The 17,614-nt window shown below is 36.7% G+C and overlaps 1 protein-coding gene across 1 annotated transcript in view; it reads left to right on the top strand.

The window, feature by feature from the left end:
• LOC150080926 (protein NDRG3-like) overlaps positions 1 to 17,614 on the top strand; it is a 274,856-nt gene that overhangs the window by 29,283 nt on the left and 227,959 nt on the right. The window contains exon 4 of the mRNA XM_090380617.1: positions 7,809 to 7,929. Coding sequence (XP_090236743.1) covers positions 7,809 to 7,929 — 121 coding nt within the window. The remainder of the gene's footprint in view (positions 1 to 7,808; positions 7,930 to 17,614) is intronic.

Genomic DNA, 17,614 nt, shown 5'->3' with positions numbered 1-17,614 from the left:
GGACTGTTTTGAAAGAGAGAGAGCGGGAATTATAGAAGCCAATTCAGAAGAACAGTGCCCATGGAAGTATGTGTAGAAGAGGTATGCAGCAGAAACAATATGTCTATGAGAAAGCGAGTGGAGAGACTCTGTCAAGAAGCCTGAGAGAGGTTTTGGGGGCACCACCTCAGATGTGGGAACAATATTCCATGGCAGGGCGAATTTGCGATTTATACAGAGTGAGTAGCTGTTTGGAAGAAAAGTAACGCTGAGAGTGAAAGAGGAAACCAAGTTTTTTAGATGCAGAGGAAGCAATATTTGTAATGTGCTTGTGCCAAGAGAGATTAGAAGTCAGGGTAATCCCCAAAAGAGATATATCATTTTGCCTGGAAATTGAAGTGTCCCTAAAGATAAGCATAGGAGCAGAAGAATCCTTTTTGCGAGATATAAGACAAGACTGAGTTTTAGAAGGGTTGAAATCAATTAAGTTGTCTTTGCCCCCACTGGAGAATTACCTGAAGATCGGCATTTAAGGAATTGGGAGCAGATTTTCGAGAAGTTGAAGCTGATTGAGTAGGACAAGGTTTCTCAAAACGGAAAGTGGAATGCAATGTTCTATCATCGGCAAAACTATGGATAGGATTTCCAGCCAATGGAAGAAGGTCATTAATATACAAGAGGAAAAGAGTGGGGGAAAGAACTGAACCTTGGGGGACATCGGCATTAGTGGAGAAGTTAGAAGACAGAGAGCCATCTACCATCACCTTCAGTGAGTGATCAGAGAGAAAACTGCATAACCAATTACTAAAAACAGTTGGAAAACCGTAAGATGGAAGCTTGTTTAGAAAACCTTTATGCAAAACACGATCAAAAGCCTTTGAGATGTCAAGAGCAACTACTTGTGTTTCACCGAACTTTTCCATTCAATTAGTCCATAAATGGGTAACATAAGCCAGAATATCACCAGTGGATCGACACTGATGGAATCCATACTGGCAATCGTTGATCAGACAGAAGATTTCTAGGTAGTTTAAGAGTTGGCGGTTAATTGATTTCTCCATTTAGAAAGAGTAGAAGTAATTGCAATGGGACGATAATCGGATGGGAGGGATTTGTCACCCTTTTTAGGAACTGGCTGGATATGAGCAAATTTCCAAGCAGAAGGAAAAACACCTTTGGAATAAGAAAGTGAAAAAGGCGGCAAACAATAGGAGTAAGTTCAGGAGCACAGGTTTTGAGAACAAGTGGAGAAATACCATCAGGACCTGGAGCTTTCTTAGCATCAAGATTCATCAAAATCCTTCTGATATCCTTTGGACGGAAGACCACAGGAGGCATTGAATGGAGCGTGTTGGGAATGGTGGGAGGTGTTTTACCAAGATCATTAATATATGAGTTGGAAGAAAAATGGGATGCTAGCAGGTCAGCTTTATCCTTGGCTGAAGTGACAACAGAACCATCTGGTTTGGACAGAGGTGGGAGCAGAGATGGGCAAAAGTTGCGGCCAATAGCTTTGGCAAGAGACCAGAATGCTCGGCTACCATTAGGGCAAGAAGCAAGTTTTCTACTCTTAGCCTGTTCAAACTCTAGTTTGGACTGATTAATAACTGCTTTACAATTGTTGCGAGCTTTGGTGTACGCAGAAAATGAAGCTGAAGAATTAGAAACAAGCCAATTACGATATGCAACATTCTCCTCTTGAACAGCCTTAGCACATTTATTGGAAAACCAAGGTTTAGATAAAGGACGAGATTTTAAAGTGGAGTGTGGAATAAAGGATTCCATTCCTGCAAGAATAATTTCACTGACACGATCTGAGCAAACATTGACATCAGAAGTTTTGAAACAATAATCCGACCAAGGAAAAGATGAAAAGAAGTCTCACAGGCCATCCCATTTTGCATTCTTGTTATGCCAAACAACACGAGGTTGGGAATAGCCATGAGATAAAGGTTCCATTCGAGAAGAGACAATCGCCAAGTTGTGACCTGAAGTGCCTAAAGGGCCTCTCACTTCAACCGTGTACTTAAAAGGGTTGTTTGTGAGAAAAAGATCAAGAGTATTGGCTGTATGATTAGGATTGTCCGGTATTCTTGTAGGTAAATGAACAATCTGTGCTTGGTCATTAGTAATTGCAAAAGCCTTAGCATCTCGATCTCCTGGATCGGTGTGACTAGAAAACGGAAGCTAGCTGGAGTTGTGAACATTAAAATCACCAAGGAAAATTACCTCACTGTTAGGAAAGTTGGACTGAAAAAAGTCAAGTTGCAAAGAGAGGAAGTCAAAGAGCTCCAAGTGATTAGTGGAGTTGGGAGAACGGTAGAGACAACAGATGAATTTGACACAATGAGGTAGAGAGATTTTAAGCCAGAGAAGATCAAAGAGAGTAGATTCCAAATTGCCAAGACTCTGACAGGGAATATCAGAATGGACATATGCACAAGTACCACCTTTGAGGTGAAAGGAATCATACAGTGAATAATTTGGGCATCTGAGATGAGCAGTAGTTGAATCAACCGATAACTGAGATTCTGTCAGAAAAAGTACATGGGGTTTGGCAGACTGCAAGTGTAAATGGACATCGTTGAGTTTAGAATTGAGACCACGTATATTTGTGAAATGAATTAGGAAGTGCTTGGGAGGTTTAGATCTTTTCGTGGGTAAGCTTGCTCTATTAGTTTGACAATTCATGGTGTATTCGATAGTAAGAAAAAGTGGTTGGGATATGCTGTATGAAGTAATAAAATTTTTGGATATGGCGTACACGTGGTAAGAATATACCCAGATCCTTCACATAACATGGCCTCGACAATGCTTCCCGCATACACACTCCTCGGACTCCCTCCAGTCACTATCTGGCAGAGTAGAGGTAGCAAGATTATACACTGGCTGATCCGGAAGCCTCCTAGAGAGTTACCAATAGGTTCGGTCTGGTGTACTAACTAGCGTCCGGCCTGCGAACACCGTTTTAGAGCTGTACCCTCGAAATGTAAGGAATATTGGATCTCGCCACGACGTTCATCATAACCTCAAAAGTCATCAATCATACTGCATGATGGAAGAGATAGGGAAGGGTTGACCGGAACTTAGCTCTAGAGACTAAACATGGGTTCCACCACTTCAAGCCTCCAATAAGCAGAGTGGTGGTATTTCACCAGTTGATGAGAGTCATCTACCATCTAGTACTGCCTGGTAACATAAAGGGGCGGCGTTCCTCCATGTGGTGTGGGCACCACACCTCAACCCCTGCTTATGTTGGTTCACACCTGGGTGGTCACCCACCATGTACTTGTGCATGGAGGTTATACCCAGGATTACTAACAGTCCCACCATCATGAAGGTGTAAGCAGAGGATTTGGCTGTCACAGACCGTCCGGACTTTGCCGAAATTGGGTCCACTTGACTTGAGTGTCACCCGAATATCAGTTCCATCAGCGTTTTAGACTACCAGGTAGCAAGTACAGCTTGTCTGGCATATCTGAGAGAATGTCTGTGACAACCTCAAGGACCTCAAAGTGTTTAATTTGTTCATTTTGGACATCATTTAATCCTGCAGCTTTCCTCATTTTTAACTCGCAGATGCCAGATTTCAATTCAAATAGAATAAAGGGTTCACTAAGTTGATTAGTTTCAGGATGGAGGTTCCTGTCATTTCTGGTTCTCTAAATTTTCTTCTTTTACTTTCCATTCATAAAAAGTTCATGTGTAATTTGGTTAGCCGTTACATTCACATGTTGCTTCAGTGTGGTAGGGTCATGTCTAAGTTTTCCCATAAGTCTTCATGCAGTGTGACTATATTTTGACATGTCCAGGTTCTCCAGGAGATGAATCCATTGATTAATTTTCTTTCTTGCCATGGCTGTTACTAGTTTGATCTCCAGCCTCAGTGGTCTCTATATTAAATGGGTTGGCTTCAAACAATTGTGCATATTTCCAGAGCAACTCAGTGGTTTCATCAGAGAGTCCAGAAACATGCACTGTCTTACATCCTCTTGGTATGCTTACTCTGCAAATCCTTTTAAGAGCTTCAACAAAGGAGTTGTAGTTATCAGGAGTTGGGTCAATAATAGTAACTGCATTATCCAGCAGGGTGGCAAATTTTTCCCAATTTGCTTTTGTTAAGTTGGAGTAGTGTCTAAAGGGGACCATCTTTGACAAATGAAGCAAAAATCTAACACATTATGGGCCTGTACTGTGTGTGAGGGGTTGGGCCACAGATGGTTTTTGTGCATTGTTGTCCAGTGGTTTCATTTACAAAGACAAGATCCAGGTTGTACCCTTGCCTCCATCTCCCACTGTTGAAAGATGCTGATAGTTTTGCATCATGGATAAGGGTTAAATTATTTGTTTCTGCCCAGGTTTCAGCTGCCTCCCCCTGAAACCTGGGTAGAAACCTTATCATCAGTCTCAAGATTGCCCCAGCTAATGCTGTGGCTGTTGAAGTCTCTGATGACAAAATGTATTTTTCCATCTCGCTGAATGAGTCTTTCTGGGGGGTTCAAAAGTGGCTTCTGGTGCTAGGTGGCCTAGGTGGCACTGCTAGATGCACTGCTGCATATATGTGAATGTTAAGATATGATATGAATTAGGTGCCACAAATGCTTGTGCAGTTTCTGAGTGGTGTTTGGAGGTTTGTAATTCGTCAGTACTACAAAATTATTGTCTGCAGAGCTCACAGTTAAGGCAATCAATATTCTTTGCCTTGCAAAGATTGTAGTATTTCTTTGTAGTATTTCTAGAGAGGCTATGAATTTCGTGGCTGATAATTGTGGGCAATTAACTCTCCAGATACACTGATAGATTATAGGTAGTAGATTATCTTCATTAACATTTTGATCACTAACAGAAAATTCTCCTGTTGATAAACCAGATTTCTGGAAACCATTTATTACCATTGCAGGTGCTACACCTGCAATATCCTATGCATCTTTTATCAAAAAAATTAAATCCAGTACAGAAACATTGTCATATAATCCTCATTCTTGTCAATCAATCAGTTGGAGAACTAAGGATCAACTGAAATAATCCTTGAAGCTTTTATTAATGCCCATATCCATTTGCTGCATAAGACAGGTTGCATTTGGAGAAAAAAATGGCAGTTTAATGTTAGATAAACCTTGGAAGTGAAGGTCCATTGGACAGTTATCTTTCAATAGTAAAATTTTTCTATTTTTGTCCCTAACTCATTGTTTCACTTACATAATATTGTTGAAAAATATATGAAGACATCTGGGTCTTCTTATTAGCTACATGTTTAATGAGAGGCTTTACATTTTTGAACGTGTAGTTTCAGTGATTTTTCCAATTACAAATTTTTTTTTTTTTTTTTTTTATCAGTTTCAGCTGGTTTGCACACATTAAGACTATGAAATGGTTCTTAGGTCTTTTAAATTTAAATGTTCCACCTTTAAATTTAAACATGGCATTTGGACGTCATGTTATAAAATACAGTACTCCAGTTTCATCTGCATTATAGATTTCTTTTTCTCTGTAACTTTTCTTACATCCTACCCAAACATTTTTCTCCCATCCGTTTGCTGTTTTGTAATCTGTTGAATAGTGCTTTCCTGCCAATAATGAGAAAGGTGTCAGCCAGATAGGTTCCTTGGGTATGTCCTTCTTAAGGCAGCTTTCTCAAGAACAAAAAGTCATTTGTGTCAAGTTGTATGAAGCAGTGCTTCAATGAATGGTTTCTTTTCCTTGAATGTAGCAATGGATGAGATGGGGAATTCACTGTTCAATTCTGAAACCAAGCACCAGCCCACCTGATGGAAGCATACTGAGTCACTGCCATTCAAAAAGTTCTGTATTGCTGCAAGTGTGGAGAAAATGTTATTACTGTTTTCTGGGATATTAATGGAATAATTTTTACATGTTGTGTTCTTAATTCTGAAGAAAAATTTCCTCTCGGTATTTGCAGAAGAAATGCACACAGGGACAGAATCACATTCAATTCCATCAGGACAATGCTCCACCCTGTTGTGCTACTGAGTTTCAAGATTTTTTTATATAAAAAAAAAAAAAAAAAAAAAATGTTGAACTTATCCCACCTCCTACATACGTGCCTAACCTTGCACCTAATGACTTTTGGCTGTTTTCAATGCTGAAGGATGCTCTTTGTGGCAGTATTTTTCCTAGCCAAGAAGCAACTACTTCAGCTATTCACAGGATGGGGGGGGGGTTGCTAAATACACCTCCAAATAAATCTTTGTAGTGGCCTTCACAGCTCGGAAGAAAAAGCATGAAGTGTGTGTGTTCCTTCTAGGAATTATGTTGAAAACTGGCATATGTGTCATTTCTCTATCTCATGTATTTTATGAGAAATAAATTTGGAGACATAACTTGAAGGTACCTCATAAATTAGCATATATTGGACTGTCTTTGCTCATTTGAACAGTCTGAATTTATCCTTGGAAACAAGGTAATATCCACATTCAGTATTCAAGACAAAGTGAGTGTAATTTAACCCCAGGGGCTCACATCTGGTGAGTATGGGCTTGGCAAACCCAGGGTCCTGAGCTGGATATCATCATTCTTCCCTTTCTTGGTGATTCCTTTCTACTTCTCCCTCTCTCTCTCTCTCTCTCTCTCTCTCTCTCTCTCTCTCTCACTCTCTCAGCATAACTTGGGGAATTTTTTTTTTGGCTGGTGCAAACATAAGCCCCAGTCTTCCTTGCACCATATGGCTAATAATAATAATCGCAATACTAGAGGTAAGCATCTTAGTCATAGCAAATCGGATTCTTTTCCATCCTTTATAACTTTGTGGTCAAGTCAGATGAAGACCTTGATGCTATGTGTTGAAAACTGTGTAGGGAAGGCTCAAAGAGAATGGTCTTTGTAAGTGCTTTCAGTAGATAAGAAACCCTTTACTGGTCAATGTCCAAACACTGCCAGATAACTTCTTGGGCTTCAGAAAAGAACAGCTCTTGTCATCTTGCTTCAGATGGTTTTCTGAGAACGGCATTTCAAGAAAAGATACTGACATCATTTTATTGTTTTCTCTTAGTACCCTGCCCTATCAGACAAGTATCTTATCCCCCACTTCATAAATGTCATTAAAGTTCTAAGCACTGATTGGCATAAAAGCAAACATATTGACCTGGAACTGAATCTCTATATTGAGCTTAACAACATTAAGGCTACTGTAATGTTACAAGAAGTTAAAACTTCTTTTTCATTGAATAGCTTGTGTATTTCTAGATAATTTAATGATTATGCTTTGCATTTAAATGATAGCACTGATAAAACTTGCAAGTTTCTGTACTGTTTGTTTTACCTTAAAACCTTGTTTTGTTTTAGTTTGTGCCTAAAACTTGATTATAATGTGATTCAACTGTTTGAGTTAATGCATTCTAATATAATTAGGAGAGGGGAGTATGCCAATAAGGCAGAGGTTCGAAAAGTGGTATATGAACGTTTTAAGTTTAACAATTCCTTAGATGATAGATAGAATGGTTTGAAACTGTGTTTGTTGATATTCAATGTTGTATAATTATTTCAACTGTTTCAAAGTCACAAGCAGCTTGAAATATTCAAGCTAGATTTTTCTATAACCCAGTTTTCCTGAAAATAAACTATCAGTCAGACTGCTTATGAAACTGTATACTCTAGTGAGAAAAGGAAACTATAGTGATCTTAATAGCATAGGATACTATGCAATACAGTAGAGAATTTTTTTAAATGGTTTAAAAAATTCCCTAGTGTTTTGTTACAGATGCTGTTTTGAAGTATAATTTTATGCTTTAGTTTGTAAAATCATTGAGTAGTCTTATAATTAGAGAACAAGAAAGGCTAAATGCAATTATCATATATATTATTTATTCTAGATATTTCAAATTTTTTGGCCTTTTATAATCACATGGATACTAGAGTCCTGATGGAAGCATTCTGTGTTTATCATATTAATGCCCCTGGCCAGGAAGAAGATTCTACTACACTTCCAACTGGGTAATTATTATTATTATTATTAACATTCTCTCCTTTAAAGGTAAGCAAAAATGACAATCTATAAATATATATTTGCCATCTCTGGGATGGTAGATACAGAAATGAAACTTATTTTATCTCAATTAGGCACCTAATTGAGATAAAATAAAATGTCCCAGCCCTTTATTGGAAATTAAAATTTAAAAAAAAAAAAAAAAAAAAAATGTATATTGGAGTGGTGGCTTTGAATGCTCCCCTAATTCAGTTTTTTTTAAAAATCAAATGAATTTGTATATAATTAATTATTTGAAATATTTGGTACTACAATATAATCTGCTATAAAGCAATATTATTTACTCCTGTACATCATCACAAACCCATTATCGTGGTGAGCACAATTTAATTTTATGACTTCATGATGTTGGTGTAGCTGGCTGCAGTCAGCCAGCAAACTGAGCATGGAGGTGTGTGTGTGTGTGTGTGTGTGTGTGTGTGTGTGTGTGTGTGTGTGTGTGTGTGTGTGTGTGTGTGTGTGTGTGTGTGTGTGTGTGTGTGTGTGTGTGTGTGTGTGTGTGTGTGTGTGTGTGTGTGTGTGTGTGTGTGTGTCCAGATATACAATGTCATTAGAGCCATACAAATTGGTTGGATTGCAAAACATTTACAATCCAATGGCTCAGTGAGTGCTTTATTTGACATTTTTGTTATGCTTTTGTGTGGATAAGACAAGCAGATTTATGTGATTATGGCAGCTTGATGAATATAGCTTACTTTAAATTTAAAAACATTACCTATAATCATCAAGTCAGATGGTAATGGTAGCCAAATCCTTGCTGAAATTATTCTGATTGCAAGAACCTCTGTAACTCCATGGAACATTAAATTGTTCATTCATTATTTCTTTCTTGTTAAGCTGTGCATTGAAATGGTAGTATGGTATTTTGGGCCAGTATTGTTTAGAAGGAAATCTCTGATAAAATGGGCTCATTGCTTGCTCTTGACATTGCAACCCAAATGCCAATTTTCTGGGCGCCTCCGTAGCCAGGTGAGCAGGAGCAGCAGTGTGTAGCACACACTTCTTGATTAGACTCGGGGTTCGAGCCCGTGACCACCAAATACGGAGGATGCAGAAAGGTCAGGGAATGACCACCGCATATCCCCGGAGAAATATGGCCTTAGTTGCTAATGCTCCTAAAAACCAAATAACAAACAAACATGGTAGATGCATGCATCCGGAAATGGTTGTCTGTATATCTATATGCAACAAAATCTTATAATTATAATTAAAATTCTACTTAACATTACTGTACATTCTTAAATTTATGCTGTTATAATTTTAAACTTAAACTTGTAGGTAACTGGCTGATGTGTGGGAAATGGTATCTCTTCAGGATGCCGCATCATTTCACTATTTCAGCAAAATATGCTGAAATAGTCCATACATACAGCCTATAACATTACAGTAGTTTCCTGTACATATACCCTAGTGTTGTAGCTAGCACTTATACAGAAACCTCTCAAATAATGCAAATAAACATATATATATTATATCAGCCAGTTACCTGCAAGTTTAAGTTTAACAAAATAATATAATGTACACACACACACACACACACACACACACACACACACACACACACACACACACACACACACACACACACACACACACACACACACACACACACACCATATTATTTTGTTAAATATGTGTAATAGTTTATGGGGAAGATTATCGTAAAAGTCATACTTAGATAAATCTATATAATTGTATAGATTTATCTAAGTATTGTACACATACACAAAGGATAATATACTAAATCTTATTGCTGTATTTCTACAATTTGGGTGACATCATCTGAGATTAATCACCCAAATTGAAAGGAAAAACAATGATAAGGGGGTTCTCTGTTTCTGTAATGATTAATATGCACTATGGCAAAATCAATTTTGAGGTTACATAACAAATAATCCTAATTTTATATAATCCTAAATTCTGTTATTCTATTATTATAATCCTAAATTCTATTATCTGTTATATAACCTCAAAATTGATTTTGCCATTGTGCATATTGATCATTACAGGAACAGAAAACCCCTTATTGTTGTTTTTCCTTTGAATTTGGGTGGTTGACCCGAAGAAGTCACTCAAATTGTACATATTTAGCAATAAATTTTTGTACATTATCCTTTGTATAAATGTAACATATTTCACCCATACATTCTCCATAGATTTATCTAAATATGTCTTTTATGATAATCTTCCCCATAAATTAATATGTATATTTAACAAAATAATACGGTATATATATATTACATTATGGACATAGCATATATATTGCCACTGCAATGGCACTAGCTCATAAATGCTGTATATTGATGATTATCAACATTAATATGTATAAAAATCATCTTTTTGTGATCAGCCTTTAACTCCTGCATATGGCTGTAATTTTGTACGTAGAGAATTTAAGTTTTCTTACTATCTTATGCCAATTTTCTCATCGACTCTTTTGGGCTCTGCTGCATTTTATCAGAAATTTCCAACAGCCTGTCCTCTATTTAAATAGGCTTTCCACTTCTTGCTACATTTGCAACTGAGCTGGTTTTTCAAAATTTATTTAATAAATCATGAATGATATCATAATATGGAATGTCAGTATCCGAGAACCTTTCCAAAAGTTTTTGTCTCACTGTTTCCGAATACTAGTTACCTTCTCAGAAAACATATTCAGTTAAAAAAAAGTTCATCCTTAGATTGTTATTAACAATCGGTGGAACAGAGCTGGCCTGACGGGGTTGCGGACGGTGCGAGCGCACGCGGTCCCGCGTTTCTGAAAGCCCCGTGCCGCTGACTGATTTTGCAAAATAAAAATGGTGGTTTTTTTTTTTTTTTTTTTTGTCTTAATACTGTCGCAAAATCTAGTGACATCGCCATAAAATGGCCATATTTTTAATATACATAAGAAATAAAATGTCAATAATCATGTTATTAATATTATCTGAAAGCCCGCCAAGAATTCTCCAAAGAACACGGAAAAATATATATTTTTTTTCAAATATATTTAAAACATCTCTCCTTACAAATAAAAATAATAATTATATAATGATTTATTGGAGTTTAATTTGAAATTATTGAATAACTATTCCCCACAAATACGAATATATATATATATATTATGACAGCTGATCTTACATTGTACGTTTTTATCGCGATTTGCGAGGTGTGAAATTAAATAACATATTCGTATCTATTTTGCAACATGACTAGTAGAGACAGAGATGAAGGAAGAAAGTATATGTGTGGCTCTGATGAATTGAAGAAAAAAAGAAAAAGAGAAGAAATTATGGAAAAACAGGTACTCCCTTGCAAAATTTTTAAAAACCGAAAATGTGCAACAAACTGAAGAAATTATAATTCACAGTTACTGGAAGATCAAACTCGCAGAAATGAAATTACTGCGAGTAATTTACGATCCTGATCATCATAAAGCCAGCTCTCGTCCTAATGAAGAGGAAAGCGATGATAAGAAAACTGTAGAACGGGAAGATAATCATGAAGCAGAGGGAAATGTACAGACGGAGGATTTTTTGTCAGTGTCGAACAAAGAACAAGATGAATTATTCCTAGGACCGCAGCTTCAAGAGAATCAACAAAGCGACGAAGACGAAAATGTCGATATCAATGATCCTGGTACTTGGCCTGAAATTATAACTGATAAATCTAGAATAGCTATCATACGAAATGGCGTGACACAAGTAAAAAACTATGATTTTCCTAAAGATAAAAATAACAGAAGTTTTTCTGAAAATTATTATTTAAGAAAATTAACGAATGGGGAACATCAAGAACAAAGGTGGTTACTTTACTCAAAGTGCAAAGATGCCACATTGTGTTATGCGTGTAAGTTATTCTCTTCAAATACCACTTCTGTGTTTAACTGGACTTAACGATTGGGTACATTTAAGTTCGCAATTACAAAGTCATGAAAGATCAGAATATCATTTACAAGCTATGTACAAATTGTTACAACTAGAAAAGAATTTGAAATTTGGAAACACTACTGACAAAGAACATGAAAAAATAATTAAAAACGAAACACAGCGTTTAAAATGTGTCTGTGAACGAATAGTGGCTGCAATTTTATATTTATCAAAGCATAATTTGGCATTCAGGGGCAGTAGCGATGCTTTATATAAACCGCACAATGGTAATTTCTTAGGTCTCATAGAATTACTTGCAAGATTTGACCCAATCATGAAACAACATTTGGATCAGTGCGTGGAATCAGCATCGCGTTCCTATTTATCTCATAGAATACAAGGTGAACTGATTTCTGCTTTGGCTAAAAAAGTTAGAAAGGAAATAATAAATACAGTTAAGAAAGCTAAGTATTTCACAATTTTATTAGATTGCACTCCAGACGTAAGCCATCAAGAAAAATTATCTGTTATTTTAAGATATGTTAATGTAGATAACTCTGAAAGTAATGTGAATATACAAGAACGATTTATTTGTTTTGAAACAGTAAAAGACTCTACAGGAAAAGGGTTATCAGCCAAAATTGAAAGCATATTAGGAAAGGAGGAATTAGATTTAGGGAACTGTTGAGGACAGGGGTACGATAACAGAGCTCATATGAGTGGTTTATATAAAGGCGTGCAAGCACTTATCCTGCAAAAGAATTCCAAAGCACAGTATATGCCCTGCGGAAGTCATAATTTGAATTTAGTTCTTGGAGACATTTCAAAATCATCTTCTCTTGCAAATTCATTTTTTGGTACTTTACAAAGCATATATAATATTTTTGCAAGTTCTGTGATATGCTGGGATATATTAAAAGAGCATGTCAAACATCTTACTCCAAAACCACTGTCAGAAACGAGGTGGGAATGTCGCCTCGAAAGTGTAAAATCTGTGAGATACCAAGTACCACAATTTTCTCTAGCTTTGAAATACCTTTATGAACATACCAGTGACATGAAATCCAATCAATCGAAAATAAACTTACTTCATTTGAATTTTTATAAAGTTTGGTCATTTGGTATGACATACTGAATGAAGTAAATATTGTGAGCAAGATATTTCAGAATTCAAATATAGATATTGGTACTGCAAATTCATATTTAAAAGGCCTTTTAAATTTTTTTGAACAGTGTCATGAATCGGGATTCAAATCTTATTTAATAACTGCAAAACAAAGGAAATAGCTGAAGAATTACAAGTGACATCCGAATTTAAGAATCAAAGAAATGGATGAAAAATAAAGCAATTTTGTTATGAAGGAACCGATCAGCCTATTTCATCAGGCGAAGAATATTTCAGAATTCAATATTTTCTAGTCATAATCGATAGTGCGATTATTTTTTTTTAAGAAAAGATTCGAAATTTATCACGAACATGACACATCATATGGTTTTTTGTATAATTCGGATAATATTCAAAAACTGACTGAAAAACGATCTTCTTCAATGTTGCAAAGACTTAAATGCGACCTTGCAAGACGATATTGATTGTATTGATTTATTTACTGAAATCAAAATTTGTCGTCGAGTTTGCCTTCCAGGATCACAATATTACAAATATTACAATATTTACTGAAAAATAATTTATTTGAATTGTATCCAAATTTTGTTACTGTTCTAAAAATTATATTAACCTTAACAATTACCGTCGCATCTGCAGAAATATCTTTCTCAAGATTGAAAGTAATAAAAAATTACTTGAGATCTAGCATTAGTCAAGAACGATTTACCTCCTTAGCCATTTTATCTATCGAATCCGAAATAGCCAAAAAACTAAATTATGATGATATTATCAACGAATTTGCTATAAAACATGTAAGAAAATGAAACAAAAATCACATATTGTGATCTTATTCGATTTTAAGATATGTTAATGTAGATAACTCTGAAAGTGATGTTAGTATACAGGAACAATTTATTTGTTTTGAAACAGTAAAAGACTCTACAGTCGCATTAAGTCGCATACCAAAATGTATTTTATAAGTATATGAAGCAATTATTTTTCTTATTTGATTTTTTTGTGATTGAAATGTTAATTTTATTAAAATTATTTATCATTTTCATGTAATCCTTACTAAACCAATTTGTGCAATGTAATAAATATCAAAATGCAATAAATTATTTTGTTGTACAAAATTTGTATCAAGGCCCCGCAGGTCAACTTTGCACCGGACCCCGCTTTTGTTCGGGCCTGCTCTGATTGTTAACATACTACTTTACAAAGATATCATAAATGCTATTCAGTAATTCATTAATACTGTTCCATACTCTAGTAGTGAATGCTTGTTACAGTGTAATTTTATCTGGATTCATTCACCATCTCCAGTCAACAGTGTTTGGAAGTAAATGAACTATCGCTTTGACAGAGACAGTTGCCTGTCATGTTTGGTTTGTCATCTATGGTAATTGAAATACCTGCCATACTATTCTACATGGACATCCATTTTTAAGCCATGATGGGAAAACTTGTATAATACTCAATAGACTGCCAGTCATTCTTTTGGTATTTGTGTCCGAGATTTATATATCACAGTAGACAAGGTTGCCCAAACACTTAAGCAAATCCTCCTCAGCTTGCTCATGTTCTAGCATGTGACTTCTCCCTTAAGAACTGAGTAAAGTCTAATACTAATATTCCATCTTCTGTATGCCTTTGGCTCTATTCAGCACGCATTCTGACTTCTACACAGATGGCTGAAAGTTGGAATTAGGAAGTTGGAAGCAGCCTACACAGATGGCTGGAAGTTGGAATTATGTGTAGGATCTATTGCTGTTTTTTCAAACACTACTATATCTGAGCAGATCCTCCCCGAGTACAGCATATACATTAGAGTTAGCCTTGGATCACATTAGAACTTGCCAGTACTAATGGTTTAATATAATTACTGATTCTTTGCTTATATTACAGGCTTTAGCAGGTCTTTTTCATTCTCCACTACCCCGAGTGTAGTACCACACAGTTGATAAGTTACTCTGGAATTACTGCTACCCATGTGCAGAACCATGTTAAACTTCAACTGCCTTTTTTCAGCCCATCGACCCAATTTTCCTACATCTTGTTGCAGGTAGCTCAGCCTGATGACTGCCATTAACCACCCTGCCAACTTTGTATCATCTGCAAACTTTGGCATTAAACCTGATATACCTTCATCAATATCATTGATAAATATTGAAAACAACAATGGACCCAGCATTGAATCCTGGAGATTGCCACTAATAACATTAGTCCATGAAGAGCAGTGCACATTGGTAATGAGCTATGTACAGTTAACCAACCCTGTACAATTGTAAACAACCAAAACTGCATTGCATAGGAGATAGTCGTTGGCACCGCCATAGCCAGGTGGGCAGGAGCAGCAGTGTAGCACACGCTTCTTGATTAGACTCGGGGTTCGAGCCCGTGACCACCAAATATGGAGAATGCAGAAAGGTCAGGGAATGACCACCGCGCATATCCGCGGAGCAATATGGCCTTAGTTGCTAATGCTCCTAAAAACCAAATAACCACCAACTAACAAACAGTGAGATAGTTGTTATTTTCCAAATTCTTTAAATTTTTGGTGGGGTATTTCAGCCTCTTTGGTAATATCTTGGGAACTAATTGGAGAAAAGCCAGATTTCTATCTTTATGAATAAAATTGAGTATTACAATATGGTAGCAGACCATTGTTGGTTATTATCTTTATGGTAATAGGCGTGAGGTGTTAGAAGGATTATAAAATATTATGAATAAAAGTGGTTTCAACCACTTTCCTTAAGATATATTTATTAATAATTATTTATTTAATCAAGTTCCTTTCACTCTAACATGAAGAAGTTTAGTTTGCCTGTTTTTGAGGGAGTTAACTGATTTTGTGTTTTCCCTTCATATATATACACTGAATTATGACCACCTACCATTTGCCACCATTTTCATGGATAACAGCCACTATTCGCCTATGCATTGACTCCACTAGAGATCTGATGACTTCCATGGGGATCTGCAGCCATTCTGCCTGAAAGGCTTTCCACAGTATTAGCATTAGTAGAGGCATACAATGCAATAAGAAAGCTTATGCAGCTTCAGCCAGGAAAAACTCCCTCCCATTTCACCCCTCCATTCGTGCCAAATGCCTGTCCAGCTCAGCCTTAAATTTATTTAGGCTATCAATTTCCACAACTAAAGATGGAAGTTTGTTCCACCAATCAACCACCCAATGGCTAAAGGCAAACTTCCGCACATCCATTCTACAACTGTCTTTCTTCAATTTGAATCTACACCCCCTCATGTTCTTAATCCGAGCAAGAGGAAGAATCCCATCAGCATTCGGCTTGCTCAACCCATTCAAGGCCTTATACACCTCAGTCTGATTACCTTGCAGGTGCCTACTCTCCAGGCACTGCAATTTACATAACTTAAGCCTTTCTTGGTAAGAGCACCCCCTTTTCCCCCTCACCAATCTTGTTGCCCTTCTTTGTACTGGTTTCTAGCAACTCTACATCCTTCCTAAAATGGAACCTTCAGACCTGTACACAGTACTCTAGGTGTGGCCTGACCATTGCCTTGTACAATGGGATAATCACCTCCTGTCCCTGCTAGCAAAATTCCTATATATCGTTGACAAGACTCCATTACCTGCCCTGGCAGCCCATCTGCACTGCTCAGAAAACTTCATATCTGACTGCACAGTTACCCCCAGGTCTTTTTTACTTTCCACTTCCCTGAGTGTAGTACCACACTGTTGGTACGTTTCTCTTGGGTTATTGCTATCCATATGCAGTACTTTGCATTTGTCAATGTTAAACTTCAGTTGCCACTTCTCAGCCCATTTGCCCAACATCCAGTTGGAGTAGCATGCTGTTTTTACTGTCATTAACAACCCTGCCAACCTTTGTATCATCTGCAAACTTGGACATTAATCCTGATATACCTTCATCAATATCATTGATAAATACACAAAACAACAATGGGCCCAGCACCAAACCCTGGGGAACTCCGCTAATAACATTTGTCCACGAAAAGTAGTGTCCATTGATTACCACTCTCTGTTGTCTCCCACTCAACCATCCCTTTATCCATTGTAGCAACTTACACTTAATGCCATACCTCTCCAATTGTACAGCAGTCTTCCATGTGCAACAGTATCAAAAACTTTCCTGAAATCCAAGTACAGCGTGAGTTTGATTAACATGTTTTTCAGTTACCGCTATTTGAGAAAATTATACCACAAGTTGATAACTAATTTAGAAAACTAAACTCCATAGTAAGCATGTCAAAAAAAGCCACTCCAGCAGATGCATTAGCATATGCACCTGCTGGAGTAGCTTAACTGGATGCCATTCAGCATTTTTGGAGAAAAAAAGTTAGTAAATGGTTTAAAATTAGGTTCTTTATTCTGATACTGTATTCGATAATAAAAACAAATATCTTGAGTAACAGTAGTTTAGTTAGCTGAAAGAATTATATTCTTGCCTACTCACTTGGTGCATACACAGCAATGCAGAATAAGAGAAATCAAAGATGAAACCAAATCTTCACAGGAATTCAAATCAGGAGTGGGTGCATGATGCAGTTGTACACAAGCGCAGAACCAAATGCTGAAGACCACATTTGAAGGAATGATAAATTTGACACTGATGTGAAAATGGTTGTTTTAATGCAAGAATTAGTAATTTTGCCACACTATCATGAGCAGAAACTGAC

This window comes from Mastigoproctus giganteus, chromosome 9 (genome assembly GCF_048544385.1).
Source record: "Mastigoproctus giganteus isolate SK-2022 chromosome 9, ASM4854438v1, whole genome shotgun sequence".
NCBI classification, from domain to species: domain Eukaryota; kingdom Metazoa; phylum Arthropoda; class Arachnida; order Uropygi; family Thelyphonidae; genus Mastigoproctus; species Mastigoproctus giganteus.
The sequence above is the reverse complement of the archived record's forward strand: the minus strand, read 5'-3'. Positions and strand labels throughout refer to the sequence as shown.